Source organism: Coenobita brevimanus, chromosome 11, assembly GCF_032717465.1.
Source record: "Coenobita brevimanus isolate Jiangsu-jjx chromosome 11, ASM3271746v2, whole genome shotgun sequence".
Classification (NCBI taxonomy): Eukaryota; Metazoa; Arthropoda; class Malacostraca; order Decapoda; family Coenobitidae; genus Coenobita; species Coenobita brevimanus.
Window position 1 is genome coordinate 4,525,622 of NC_136964.1, and position 15,661 is coordinate 4,541,282.

The following is a 15,661-nucleotide window of genomic DNA, read 5'->3' on the forward strand; positions in this document are numbered from 1 at the left end:
GCAGTATGTCACGTATCGTAAGGCAAGGGAAGGCCAGCCTGCACCCAAAACACCTGCATGGACCTCTCTCCATCCCCTAGAGAGAGATTCTGATGAGGACGAGGATGAGGACGATGACGATGACGGCGGCTTAGAACGTGATGTTGCCTCGTGGTTGGGGAAGGAAAAAATCTCACCCCGAGGATCAGAAGGTGGGGCGAGAAGGCAAATAAAGTATGGCCTAGTGTTTTGTCTGGGGAAGGAGAAAGTGGTGTGGTGGGAGTGCGGGGTGAAAGGGAAGTGGTGTGAGGGAGGCAGCACGAGCATGTGGTGCACATAGGCCTAGGGGAGAGGAGGTGGAGCCACTCCCCAGCACGTCTTTCGCCATACAATATTTCCAAACTTCCTCCACACAGCCCCAGGATGTGGGGAAAGGAAGGAAAGGGAAGGGAAAGGGTAAAGGAAAAGGGAGAGGGAAGAGAAGTGCGAGTGATGAAAGGCGCCACTCTCCACCTCCCCCACCACCACCACCAATGTTGCGTTGTGCCTTCAGCCATGTTTCAGAGAGTACCATAACTTCCTACACTACTGAAACTGTGTGGGATGGCGATATGACGCTCAGTATAATGGTAAGGCCAGTCAGTATGTGCCAAGTCTTATATAAACTTGAAACGGGTGTAATGTTTGCAGGAAAGTAATGTATAAGTTGAGAAATAGTGTAAGTTGAACGAAGTGATATGAAAACTACACCCACTGTATAAATCTGCGAAAATATGACGCTCAGTATAACACTCTGGTCAGCAAATATGTGATAGCAAGAATATAAAGTGGAAACGGGTGTAATGTTAGCATGAATAAAACGTATAAGTTGAAAAATAGTGTAAGTTGTAATAATTGATGTCATGAGTACACCCACTGTGTAAATCTGCGAAAATGTGACGCTCAGTATAACACTCTGGTCAGTAAATATGTGATAGCAAGAATATACAGTGGAAACGGGTGTAATGTTAGCATGAATAAAACGTATAAGTTGAACAATAGTGTAAGTTGTAATAATTGATGTCTCGAGTACACCCACATTCTGGTCAGTAAGTATGTGATAGGAATTATATAAAGTGGAATTTGTTGTAATGTTAGTAGTAAGGTATTTTATAAGTTGAATACTAGTGTAAGATGAAACAAATGATATCGCGATAACACTCCCTGTGTAAGTACGCGCTAATATGACGCTCAGTTGCATCGTAAGTTCTGAAATTATGTGATATCAATTATATCAAGTGTAAACATGTGCAATGATAGTGGAGAATTATTATATATGTACAAAAATAGGTTGTAAGTTGAAATAGTAGTCATAGCGACTTCACCGTGTGTGTTATTATGCGCTATTATTACGCTATATATTTACGTAAGGCCTGAAATTATCTCAAAACAATTCTATAAAGTTGAAAAGTGTATAATGTTATTAGAAAAGTATTATGTAAGTAGAAAAAACACAAAACGAGTTGAAACAACAGTCACAGCAAGTTCACTCACTACGTAAATAAGCGCTAACATTACGCTAAATGTTATCAAAAGGCCTGTGAATACGTAAAAACAGTTCAATAAAATGTAAAATGGTATAATGTTATTGTAGAAGTATTATGTAAGTAAAAAAAATGATATCTATCATGATTTTCGAATGTTAGCGATTCATCGTGACCAAGTTGCCCGATTTTGCTCGTTTCGCTTGATGGTACAATGCTTATTTCTGCTTTATTTTTATATAAAATCCAATATACTCTTTTATCACATGTTTTTATGTTTGTAATAAATACATATCTACTTACTTTCATTAGTTTCCCAGACTTATAATACCATAGAAAACGTTAGAGGCTCAGACCGCCTACAGAGAACACGGGGCCAGGTGGGACCAAGGCATACCTGTTTAAGGTAATTATGGACCCCGGGGAACAATTTCTTTGTCACTGACCATTGTTTCTGACCAAAAGCGAAAGTTTTAGCAAAAAAAAAAAAAAAAAAAGGGTCGAAAAATGGTCGGGATTGGGGGGTACCAGTGGTGAAAAAGTGGTCGGGACGGGGCGGGCTAAGTTCTTTCTTTGAAGCTTGTAATAGCTTCATAACTGCAGCCAGGGATAGCTTCTCCTCCTGCCCAGCTCGGCTCCTTGTCTGCACACCCGCTTGCTCCATGTCGAAAATTAGACTCACTGCAGCACTTTATAAAAATCCCACTCCTGACACCAGTATTATTCCCCCATCCCACACTGCCGCAGTGATACAGTATACAGTACGGGAAGGACGTTGCCCATTGAGTTGTTCTTCCAATGGTCAGCCTTTCAGTGTACAGCACAAAAGATCAGCTGAGGCAAAACTAAACACTGCCTACTAAAGTTGCCTTTTTTTTTTCTTTTCCAAATAATTACACTCAGTGCTTTCCAACTTCAGTTCACTATATTCACAAGCATCGAAGATACACAAACTGCAACAACACTTTGCTGTTTACCAACAGTAGTTCATTACAAGTACCGAAAATATACAAACTGCACTGCACTGGCAATTAACTACACTCAAACTGGACTAGAAACTGACTGAACTTGCTCTAGTCTCTTCCCCATCCTTATATAAGCTTCCTATATTCTAGAGTGTTCTACATTTCTCCACAGTTCTAGTGTATTCCAGATAGAGAGCATCGGTTACAACAGTTACCAACTCGGAGACATCCGAAACATGCCAGAGTTTTCTTACACTGCATAACACTCTGAATTATTTAGCATATAAACTTAAATTAAAATACATAATTTAACAGTCACATAAATAAAACATTATAGAGAAAAGGAGCTCAAAAATTAATGCATAACTTGCAAAATAACTATGCTCACAAACAGCAGGCTAACTGGCAACTCTGACTCATACCGGAACTATGGTAAACATCGGGAATTCTCCAGAACAATCTACCTAGCAATACAGCTTCTCAACAATACATTTAAGAGAAAGGTTTACTACATCTGATGTTACCTCTGGGATTTCACATATGTGAAATGAAAAGTTAGCTGTTGGCACTATTTTCAATGATGCATATATAGTTCTTCGTAAAAATTTTGACTCTCTTGACCATCTTGCCTCTGCTCTTGATGACTTCATTTTTATCTTTCGTTGACAAATTTTGTTACATTCCTAGTGTCATTTTGTTTCAGACCTGTTCCTTTTTTTATTTTATTTTCTTATCTGAGCCATGTTTTTCTTTCGTTTATCTTCTCTCTGTCCCTTGTTGATAAGTTGATTTAATTCTGCTCTTTCTATTTCATCTTATTTGTTTTAATTTTTATCCCCATTCATATTTTCAAGCGTTCTTGGGTCTTTTTGTATACCTGATGGGTTTGGTTTAATTATCTTACCTTGTCAACTCCTCTGATTCCCTAAACACCTTTTTTTAGTCTATAATTCAGTTCACCAATGTAACATTCCGCATAAATTAGAGCCTGTTCTTTACATCTAACTGGAAGTCATTTTTTTCCTCGTATTTCTCAGTCATTCCTTTTTATTTTTAATAGGTTTCTTCCTTTCGCTTTTGAACTTGAATCTGGATATGCAACCCATCATCCTGTGGTCACTTCTTATATTTACTTTGCTGATAACTGTGATATTAGTGATCGCGATATTTTTATCAGCTGTAATGAAGCCTATTTCATTCATTGTTTCTCCTTTGGGGCTTCTCTGGGTTCATTTTCTCCCTGTCCTATTGTGGAAGAAAGTGTTCGATATTCTTATGTTAGACATTTCATTAATATTTACCAACACTTCACCTCTGTCATTCCTCTCTCCTACCCAGAGTTTTACCATATGTGCTTCATTTTTTCATTTACTAACTTTTCCATTGAAGTCTCCCATGAGTTAGGTATATCTGGTCATTTCTTTTTCCATACTCTGGGAGATATAGTCATAGAATGTTTTTATTTCTTCATCTGTGCCTTGAAAACTGGGCGTTTATATATATGGTACATTATTTCCTGGACGTATGATTTGAATAGCCTAATCTGATTCAAGCCATGTTAGTAGGTCACACACATTTTTGAACTTAACAATGTTTTCTTCAAAAGTTCCGCTAATCAGAAATCCTGATCCAATAACTTTCTCATTTTGCCTTTCTTTGTAGCAAAATAGGTGGTTGCTGTCTCAGAGTTTAATTAAATTCTTTTCTTTTCTGTGGATCTCGCCCAAACCTGTAATAATCCCCCAAATGTTTTCTCATTCAGTTACATTAAGGTGAGCAGGCACAGTCACGGCAGGTCAGACACAGGGACATTAAAGTCTACACTTACAATGTAGTAATTTTAAAGCGAGAGTTCAAGGATTATTTGGATCAAAACTATTGTTTATATCAACTTATCTGGGTGTGTAAATCGTAAACAATATTTCTGGAAATTAAGAGAAGGCGTCCATGGGGTGGGACGCCAAATCACGTCCGAAGGCCAAAGGGGAAACTGGAGCTCTTTAGTCTCGTTATAATGCTTTTCCTTTAGCCTTTAGGCACGATTCACTGTTCTACCTCATGGATGCTTTCACTTGATATGATAAAAAATCTGCAGTTTTCCCTATGAAATTTGGTTGCAATTCAGTATTCCACCCTGTAGGCACCTTGACTTGATCAGTATTCAACATTTCAACAAATATTTATTGCAGCAAGTAGCATTTTGGTCAGTAACAGAATTTTCAACAAAAGCTGATGGAATGAACTTGACAGTAATGGAAACTTCACCAAAAAATGGTGGTATCGGGTAACATTAAAACCACTTTTAAAAGCTTCCACGAAAAATTTCGGTAACCAGGTAGAGTTTGATCAGTAATTAAAATTACAGCCAATGTTGACAGTAGCAAAGAACTTGCAGAGTTTCAGCAAAAAATAATGGTAGATAGTAGCAAAGTGGTCAGTATTAAAAAAAAAAAAAAAAAGATGGTAGCGAGTAATATTTTGACAATGTTAGTAATTCCAACAAAAAATTATGTTATGAAGTAACATTCAAATCGTCTTAGGAAACTGCCACAGAAATGATTGTAGTGTGTAGTATCAAATCCATTGTTTTTTTCCACAAAGAAATGATGGTAGCATGTAGCATCCAAATCATTTAAAGACTTTCCACACACACACACGCACACAAAATATGGCAGTATGATTTAGTATCTATTTTCAAGATATAAGTGAATCTTGTGACTGTGGTAAGTGAATCGTGGCTGAAGAAGTTTTCCCTCCCATTGCCATGAACTTTCAAGATTGTTTAAACCATAGCGTAATATACAAGAATAACTTTACCTTTTCCAGTGCTTAATTACCTTTGGGGATATTACCAGCCGAAAAGGACAAGGTAACCATGAGGGATAAGTAACAGCACAGAATGGTATTGAGAGAATGACCAAACAAAATTCCTATATATAACCATAACTAGACTATGGGGATTAGGGGAAAGATGACTGGAACATGCGCTATGGAAGAATATTATAAAATGTGGCACACACACACACACACACACACACACACACACACACACACACACACACACACACACACACACACTTACTTACTTACTTAAAGCTGTTCTTCTGCTACAGAAGACTGCCTGTTATACTCATTAGGATGGTGTGTTTCTCATTATCTTTGGAGCCAATGTGTGTGGCTGTGTAGACCAATCCTGGATCCGTAAACTTTGCCACAGTCGACATTTTAAGTCCAGGTTTGCTGGAAGAACTAAGTTTTGGTTGTACCTTTGATGTTTATGCTTTTTTCTGGTACGGTTCCGAGCTTCTTCGAGATGAATGATTCCTTTAATGTGGTGGGCTCGCCATTGTTTTCTGTCTGAGGCATTTGTTTCAAGATCTTTTGGCATAATGTTGCATTTCATAAGAGTTGTCCTTATATGATCTATATAACTATTCTTCCGTCCCTCTGAGTTGCAGACTGCTACAGGGAAGTGGCCATACAAAACCTGGCGGGGAAGGCAGTACTCAGGCATGCAGAACACGTGTCCACATCACCTTAGCTGCTTCTTAGTCATCAAGGTTTTTATACTGGATGACTTTGCCTGCTGGATACTTTGAAAGTGAGGAACTTTATCCTCCCATGTGAGTCTTAAGATGAGCTGTAAGATTCAGATGTCCAATGACACAAGCTGTTTGACGTGATGTTGGAAGGCAGTCCAGGATTCAGTACTGTATAAGAGGGTGGAGAGACATAGCCTACACACACACATACTCATACCTTCGCCTTGATTCTGAAGTTTGTGTTTTTAAGGACTCCGAATCTAAGACGCCGAAAAGAGGCTGAGGTGCAGTTGATTCGTACAAGGACTTCTGCATCAAGTTTATGTTTATCTTGAATTACACTTCGAGGATGGGTGAAATTCTCAACCTGTGTTACATTTTTGCCATGAATCTGAAATGCACGAGGCTCTGATGTGCCTTTTCTCTGAGGTATTCTTTCTGTTTTTTTGACATTTATTTGGAACCTCATTGCATGGTATTTATTGGAGACGATGATGAGACTCTGTTGTAGGGCTTCTGGGTAAGTGCAAGGACAACACAGTCATCAGTGTATTGTAGCTCTAGGAAATGAGCTATTTCAGTCTTTGATTGTGCTTGAAGATGTCTGAGATTAAACAAATTACTGTCCACGCAGAACTGGATTTTCATTCCATCATCAGGGTTAATTTTTTGGAGACTTAAAAGGGTGACTGCAGTGAGATAGATATTGACAATCACAGGAGCCAGGACACATCCTTGTTTTAATCCCACATCCTCACTGATGGGTTCGGATTTGCTCCAACTTGTGGATACAGAAGCATTCATGTTGACATGCAGGCTCTTGAGGATGATGAGAAATTTGTCTGGAACTCCAAATTTTGAAAGAGCATTCCAAAAAAGTTCTCTGCTGACAGTATCAAGTGTTTCTGCAAAACTGATGAATGCAAATATGTCACAGTTCTGCTCATGACATTTCTTTTGTATATGTCGGGCAACAAAGATCATATCACAGGTGCTTCGTTCCTTCTGAAATCCACATTGTATTTCAGGAAGTGTTGAATCAGTCAAATGTTTTGACAGTCTGGATAACATCATTTTGGCTAGTACTTTGCTTGCTTTCACAAGGAAGGAGATGCCTCTACTGCTGTCACAATTTGAGTGGTTCCCTTTCTTTTTGTAGATGGTTACAAATTCAGAAGTAAGCCATTCAAGTGGAATTTGTTGTTGTTTCCAGACAATCAGTATGAGACCATGTGAGTGCTGGTGGAGTAACTGGCCACCCTCTTTGATCAGTTCAGATGGAATGCAAGCAGGACCAGGGCTTTGTTATTTTTTAGAAATCCGATGCCTGAATAGATTCTACAAGTGCAGATGGGACTTTGGATTGCAACTTTAGGAGCATTTGGGATGTTGTCAAGGACATTGTGCCCCACCGGATTTTTTAAATTCAGTAAGGTATTGCTGTGTTTTCTCTGGCCTGTCTCTTTTTAGGAACTAAAAATCAGAGGAGGGGGTCCCTAGTCCCCTCACCCTGCCCCTTTTAGTCGCCTTTTACGACACGCAGGGAATACGGTGGCAGTATTCTTCCTAACACAGAGAAAGGGATGGGGGATGGAGTTATCCCCGTACCCTGATGATTGGGTCTATGAATGTGCGTGGATGTAGTACAATTGAGGCTAAAAGGGAGGAGATTGGGAGAATGTTTGTGAGAAGAAAGTTGGATGTGTTAGCTTTGAGTGAAACCAAGATGAAAGGGAAGGGGGAATCTATGTTTGGAAGTGTGAATGGAAGATTGTCAGGTGTTGATAGAGGAAGGGCAAAAGAAGGTGTGGCCTTGTTAGTGAGTCCGGAAGTACAGCAGTGTGTGATTGAATGGAAGGAGGTGTCATCGAAACTGATGTGGGTGAAAGCGAAATTTGAACGTGAGTTGTGGGTGTTTGTGAGTGCATATGGGCCTGGTAGTGAAAGGGATGAACAAGAGAGGGAGTCTTTCTGGAATGATGTTGATGAGTGTCTGCAGAGTTTTGGAGCGAATGTGAATGTGGTAATGATGGGAGATCTGAATGCTAGAGTGGGAAATGTAGCAGTTGAAGGCGTAGTTGGTATGCATGGTGTGCCTGGAAGAAATGAAAATGGGGAACGAATGATAGCGATGTGTGCTGAGCGAGAGATGGTGATTGGCAATACGCTGTTTGAGAAGAAAGATATTTATAAGTATACATGGGTGAGACAGGAGGGTGGAAGGGTTGTTGATAGAGCCTTGATGGACTATGTGGTTGTGTCTAGGAATGTAATAGGAAGATTGTTGGATGTGAGAGTTCTGAGAGGGGAGGGTGGAGGTATGTCTGACCACTACCTGGTGGAGGGAAAGTTAAGAGTAGGTAAGAGATGGGTGAGCGCTAGGAGGGTTAGGTGTGGCAGGGAGGTTTTGAAAGTGAGTGAGTTGGATAAAAGAGAGAAAAAGATAGAGTATCAGGAGAAATTGAAAGATGAGTGGAACTCAGTGAAAGATCGGGAAAATGGCAGCGTAGAGGAGGAATGGCAGTTGTTTAAGAGTGCTGTGGTGGGGCATGCAGAAGAGGTGTGTGGTGTGAGACGTGTGGGTGGTGGTGTAAGAAAAGAAAGTGAATGGTGGTGCGAGGAAGTAAGTATGGCTGTGGCTAAGAAGAGACGTGCATATGAAGTGTGGCTGCAGAGGAAGGATGAGATGTCATATGAAAGGTATAAGGAAAAGCGGAATAGAGCGAGAAGGGCTGTGTGTGATGCTAAAGTGGCAGCAGATGAGAGGTGGGGTAGGCGGCTGACAGAGAATTTTCAACAGAATAAGAAAATGTTTTGGAAGGAGGTGAAAAGGGTTCGAAAGGGAGAGTCTGGGAAGGAAGAACGAGTAAAAGCAGAGGATGGAAGGATGTTAATTGAGATGGATGCAGTAAAGAAGAGATGGGCAAAGTATTTTGAAAGATTGTTAAATGTAGAGGAGGAAAGGGTGGCTGAGATTGTGGCGGATAGAAGGGTGCAAGGAATAAATGTGTTGGGAGAGTTGAATGATTCTTTGATCACGAAGGAGGAAGTGGAGAAGGCAGTAAAGGAGATGAAAACAGGGAAAGCTGCAGGTATGGATGGGTGTGCTGTGGAATGCCTGAAGGGTGGTGGAGTGACTATTGTTGACTGGTTAGTAAGATTGTTGAATGTGTGCTTTGAGAAAGGTATGGTGCCAATTGACTGGGCAAGTGCTTGTGTGGTCCCGTTGTATAAAGGCAAGGGTGATAAGTATGAATGTACTAGCTTTAGGGGTATAAGTCTGTTGAGTGTTGTAGGTAAAGTGTATGGTAGAGTGTTAATTATGAGAGTTAGAGAGGGTACAGAGGGAGTGATTAGTGATGAGCAGTGTGGCTTTAGGAGAGGGAGGGGATGCATTGATCAGGTGTTTGCTGTGAGACAAGTGTGTGAAAAGTATTTAGTGAAAGGCAAGGATGTGTTTTGGGCATTTATGGATTTAGAGAAAGCGTATGATAGAATTGATAGGGAGGCTTTGTGAACTGTTTTAAGATTGTATGGACTTGATGGTAGGTTACTAAAAGGGGTGAAAAGTTTGTATGTAAATAGTAGAGCGTGTGTAAGAGTGGGAAATGCTGTGAGTGATTGGTTTCCCGTGAGAGTGGGGCTGTGACAGGGATGTGTGATGTCGCCTTGGTTGTTTAATATTTACATGGATGGTGTTGTAAGGGAGGTGAATGCAAGAGTTTTAGGTGGTCTGAGTCTGGTAAATGTTGATGGAGGAGAGTGGAATCTGAAGCAGCTGCTGTTTGCAGATGAATACTGCACTGGTGACTGATTCAGAGGAGAGATTGAGACAGTTGGTAGAGGAGTTTGGAAGGGTGTGTGAAAGGAGGAAATTGAAAGTAAATGAGAATAAGAGTAAAGTGATGAAGTGTACGAGGTTGATAGATGGTAGGGGGATGAATATAGTTTTGAATGGTAAGTTGCTTGAGGAGGTTGATTGCTTTAAATATCTAGGGTCACATGTTGCTGTGGATGGAAGAATAGATGCAGAAGTGAAGTTTAGAATAAATGAAGTAGGAAAGGTGCTGGGAGGAATGAAAAAAGTGTTTAAATGTCGTTCGCTTAGAATGGATGTAAAGAGAAGGCTGTATGAGGGTGTTGTGGTACCGACTGCATTATATGGGGCTGAAACATGGAATATGGGTGTAGCAGAGAGGAAAAGTTTGAATGTAATGGAGATGAGATGTCTGAGGAGTATGTGTGGAGTGACGCGTATGGATCGAGTGCGAAATGATGAAGTGCGAAGGAGAACTGGAGTTGTTCGGGAGATGGCTGGTAGAGTTGAGCAGAGGGTGTTGCAATGGTTTGGGCATATGGAGAGAATGGATAATGAGCGATTGGTGAAAAAGATAACTAGATCTGATGTGAGAGGTGTAAGGCTGAGAGGAAGACCATGAATAGGATGGATGGACAGTGTGAAGAGAGTGCTGGATGCGAGAGGGATGTCTGTTGAGCAAGGAAGAGTGGCTGTGCGTGACAGAAATAAATGGAGAGAAATTGTGAATGAATAAGTGATGACGCAGCCCTGAGGGGATATTCTCCCGCATTTGGTCTGATCAGCTAGTCAGATCAGGTGCGGGTAAGGGGATGGGCCTGTTATGATGTGGCAGGGGTAAACCAGTTCTGCAGTCAGGCCCTGCTGCGGATGTCACTGATTGCATTGCGCAGTTGACCCTTGTGTGGTGTGATGCGGTGAGGATCTGTCCGTTCTCCTCTTTGGAGCTAAGATGCGAATGAATGTGTTTGAATGGATGAGTAAATGGAGAGTGAGTCGTCCTGTCTCGGCTACCTCCCTTTCCTTGGGGGAAGCAGCCTAGGTATATAGAGATAGATAGATAGATTGCTGTGTTGTGTCCATCTTTCTAGGATTGTTTGCTTGTCTTTCAGGAGCTCCCGTTCGGCTGATCGAATATAAGTACTATGTTGTTTTTGATTGGCTTATTATTTTATGGATATGTAGAACCAATGTTGGTCATTAAAATCAGCCATTCTTTGCAGCTCTTTTGCTTGCGCAGTCCATGACTTCTCCATGTCACGCAGTTTTCCCTGAATTTCACTTTTGGGATTCTGGGATTCAGTTTTTTGGGTTAAGAAGCTAGCATGGGTCAGCCAATTGTTATGTGCTCTATTTCTCATTGCAAGAAGGTCATGTATTCCCTTGGCATTTTCATCGAACCAGTCTTAATGGCGGTGTGTGGAGAGTTCTAGGGTTTCTTCTGCAGTCCTTTGGAACAGGGTCTTAATGTTCAGCCACTCCGCGTCTACATTTTTTGCATTGTTGTTTGGGTGAAGTGGTGGCCATTGAGAGAGCTTGTTTGTAATTGTGCTATGGAAGATGTTACAAGTTGTTACATCCTTTAGACTACCACAGTTTACTCTCTTGGGAGATGGTCTACCGCTCATTTGTGGACTTATGAATAGTTGCTGTTTGCTGAGTGTAAGGTTATGGTCTGTTGAGCACTCAGCACCTCTCATAGCTTAGATTATAAGAACTTCTCTTTGGTTTTGTTCCCTTACAATCACATAGTCAATTAGGTGCCAATGTCTAGATCAAGGGTACATCAATGTGGTCTTGTGTTTATTCTTACATTAAAAAATGGTGTTGGTGATGACCAGACTGTGTTCCACTTATGATGAAAGCAGTCTAAGGCCACTGTTGTTCATGTTACCAACCCCATGACAGGCTATATGACACTCGCAGCCCATCTCTCATCGCGACAAGACCTCCCGGCGGGACCAGCTCTCCACAGCAGCCGTATCAGCCGAGGGACAGGCCCGTCGTTTCTATCTGAGGGAGTGCCCTGGTCTGCCCATCAGGAGGTCGAGGCTCCTCCACTCTAGACTCCGGCCGATGACCCTCCCTCTGCCATGACCTGGACCGGGGCTGTGCCATCTGTGACGACCAGAACCGGGCCTCCCCTCTGTGCATCCACCTACTGCTGCTGGAGAGCTGGGCGAGTCTTTTTCGCCCTTTCTACCAGGGGCAAAGGGGTTGAGGGCAGCATTGGGGCGTTTCCACCTGAGCTCGTCAGCGCCTCCTTCATCGGCGCCGTGCTGTCTACCTGACTCTAGTCCCGCCCTGCCCTCTTTCAACCATCGTGCTGCCGGCCTCACCATCCACTGTCAACCCCCGCCCTGACTCGTCGATCATCGGGCAGCCGATCTCACCACCAGCCATCGCACCTTCCCCTGTCTCTGCCGCTTTTCCCTCATTCGCCAGTTTGCTGTCCCCACTGTGCTCTAATTGGAGAGCTTGTTTCTGCTTTTTCCCAGACGGGCTCTCTGTTTGCCCGTGCTCCAACAAGTGCAGGACGAATATTTCATCACAAAACTTCAACAGACAGCCTATAATGTCATGATTATCTTTTTGTATTTTGGCATTAAAATCACTAAGCAGGATGAGTTTATCATTATGTGGTACTGAGGAAATGGAAACATCCTGAAAGTTATAAAATGAATCTTTGACGGTGTCCTCAGAGTCAAACGTTGGGGCACAGACAATGATGAGTTTCGCATATTGGCCTTTAGGGAATGGCATGTGCCAGGGCTTCAGCCTCTCTGAAATGCCCACAGGTGATTCTGTGGTCTTCTGTTGTAGGTTCCTACGGACTGCAAAGCCAATACCATGATTTCTTCTTACACTGTCTGGATATCCCCTTCAGAAATAGGTATCTCCTTCTCCTTCAGGAATGTCTCTCTCTCTCTCTTTCACACACACACACACACACACACACACACACACTACCTTGGACAGTGAGGGTGTAGGTGATGACGTCTGAACCGAAGAGGTTGGTGGCGGTGCAGGTGTAGTTGCCGGCATCGGTGGCCGTGACATCCGACACCAGGAGGCTGCCATCAGGATATTCCTTCTCCCGGCTCTGGCCTCGCCCCACGCTTTGGTTGCTGGGAGAGCCAGTGATAGGATACTGGGTGAGGAAGGTGAGTAATTGTGCTGCTGAAGTGAGAAACTATATGACTATAGTCGCGGCGTGCAACTCTGAGGTTGTAATTATCGTGCCCTGGCATGTGATTCTTGTATAATATGTACGTGAATAATAATATTCGTATATAATATATGCGTGTATAATAACATGACTCGTGTATAATATGATACGACATCGGACGCACTGTTTACAGGCATTTTGCCAGGGTACGATAATGATAACCTCAGAGTTGTGCGCCGAGACTATAGTGGTGTGTGAGAACGTGTGTGACTGGTGGAGTGAAGGTGTGGCTGGAGTGAGAAGAGTGTAAGGTAATGAAGTGTGTTGCTGGGGACGGAATTGCGACTTGTCTTAGGAAGTGTGTGAAGTGTGTGGCAGGGATGGAAAAGTGTTACTGCGGTAGGAAATGTGATATGTGGTGAGACTGTCAGACAGTACATAATGAAGTTACCAGAACGTTTTTGGCACGAGTGTTGGTGGGGTGAGAGGTATGTGTACAATGATGGTACAGTGTGTATGTGTGTGTGTGTGTGTGTGTGTGTGTGTGTGTGTGTGTGTGTGTGTGTGTGTGTGTGTTAATATGGAGGGGGGGGGGTTCTTGGGCATGTATTATTCATTGCCCCCTGAATGAACTGCTTACAAACTATTTTCATTAATTCCATAGTGGTTGTGCCCTGTGAAAATGTTTTTGTATCTAAAGTTCAAGATTTTTTTTTAGGTTCAGTCCCACTCCAGTAGGAACGATTGATAACGGGGTGTGTTTGAGATTCCTGTATCTGGAGTGAAGGAATAATGATTCATCTGCTTGGTGAGACTGCTGTTCTGCTTTGTCGAAACTAGTGATTTAGTAGGCTTCCGCAATGAGGAAGTTGGCCATCAGCTTGTTGAGTTTTGGAGTATAGTAACACATTTGCTTGGTAACGCCATAATACACCACTACTGTTGAAAGAAGAGGGGTTCAGGTCGTGATGGAAATGAGAGAATAGAAAGGGAAGCTGAATGAACCCTGAAGGACACCGTTGGATAGTAGTATCAGTCTTGAAATATAATTATGAAAGAGTACCTGAGCAACTCCGTAGGGGGGGAAGTAGGGTAACCATGATTTTCTTTTTCTTTCATGCATGTACTTATGATTTTGTGTATCAGTGTTTGTCTTGGCACTATGTAGAAAGCTTTGTACATCCATGACGGCGATATTAATTAGAAATGGTGGTTGTGTCTTTTTGGAACCATCCAAGATCAATTGGGTCACATTAGAGAGCAGGGTGTTGCTTCACGCTACGGTAGGAATCAATACTGGGAATCAAAGTGATGACAAGGTAGTTTTCGTTTTATTTAATTATTTAGTTTTCTACTTTTAGGATATATCTTCCCATCTGTGTTGATATTGTACAAGCAGGAATATTGGTCTGTAGGACGACTGAGTATTTGATGATATGCCTAGTGGGAGGAATGAGATGCCCATGGCTCATTATGTATGGCACTTGGTTGTGGATCCAGTGAAAGTTAAACATTTGAGATAGGATGTTAATGGCTCTGGGATTAAGGCATTTAAAGTGTTTGTGATCTGGTAAGGTCCTGTTACCTTAGATTTTTTTTTTTTTTAGTCCTTTCTGCACCTTTCTTGTGGTGGAGGGTGAGAGTAATTATGTTCCTTTTTTTCATTTTTGCTGCTATAACTGTGTTTCTGACTTATTCATGCACAGCACTTTATTTTGTTTTCTGCGTTTTCCATGATGCTGGAAATGGTTCCATCCTTACTCCGTCAGGTTTCGTTGATTGGATGGCGAGAATTTTCGATGTAAAGATGTTTTATTATTGTCTTCCAGATTTTGCTGCTGGATGTTGTGTGATCAGTGGTATTAACAAGGTTCCATGTACTAGTATCATGAAGCAAAGCCTTACTGAAGATGTCAAGATTTTCGTAGAACAGAACAGAACTGGGAAAGAAACAAACAAGATAATATATTGGTATTTAAAAAATCAAGCAATGTTGGCAGGAAACCAAATCAAGGGAAGTAATATGAAATTCTGAGAGGCTGGAGGTTGGAATGAGCGAGGCATAAATCAGTACATCAGAGTGAAGAAATGTTTGGCTGGTTTGACTTACTTGAAGGTCCAGATGCGTGTAGGGGTCGGCCGCCCCACCACCCTGCAGGACAGACGCACTTCCTCCCCCATCATCGCCATCTGTGGGAGTTCACCGTCACAATACCCCCCGCCCCCCCACACACATTGTAAAACTCATACACACACTGTCATACTCCTGCACACACTGTCACACTCACTCAATCCGTCACTCTTCAATATATGGTGTTCAACTCGCACGGTCACTTAAATTCTCACATACATTTTCCCGTTTTGTATATACTGTTACACTCACACAAACTGTTGCAATCCCAAATAAACAGTTACCCTCACACAGACTCACCTCACACAGACTGTCACTCTTCCACACACAGTCAACCCTTCATAAGAAGAATGACATTCCCTCAAACACTAGTACTCGTGAAAACAAACTGTCACCCTCTGACAGACTGTTAAACACGTACACTCAGTCACATACTTGTATATGCAAATAAGCAGTGTAAAAATCATACTGTGATTACTTTCATATTACATTTATATGATCTGTACTACAAACTTTTCGATTAAGCATGAAGGCA

General features: G+C 41.9%; 1 protein-coding gene across 1 annotated transcript in view; it reads right to left on the minus strand.

The window, feature by feature from the left end:
* The window catches only part of LOC145411727 (cell adhesion molecule Dscam1-like), a 124,413-nt gene that overhangs the window by 40,621 nt on the left and 68,131 nt on the right, over positions 1-15,661 (minus strand). Inside the window, exons 25-26 of the mRNA XM_080281737.1 lie at positions 15,106-15,185; positions 12,792-12,954 (exon numbers count right to left, since the gene is read on the minus strand). Of these exons, the coding sequence (XP_080137863.1) occupies positions 12,792-12,954; positions 15,106-15,185 (243 nt within the window). The remainder of the gene's footprint in view (positions 1-12,791; positions 12,955-15,105; positions 15,186-15,661) is intronic.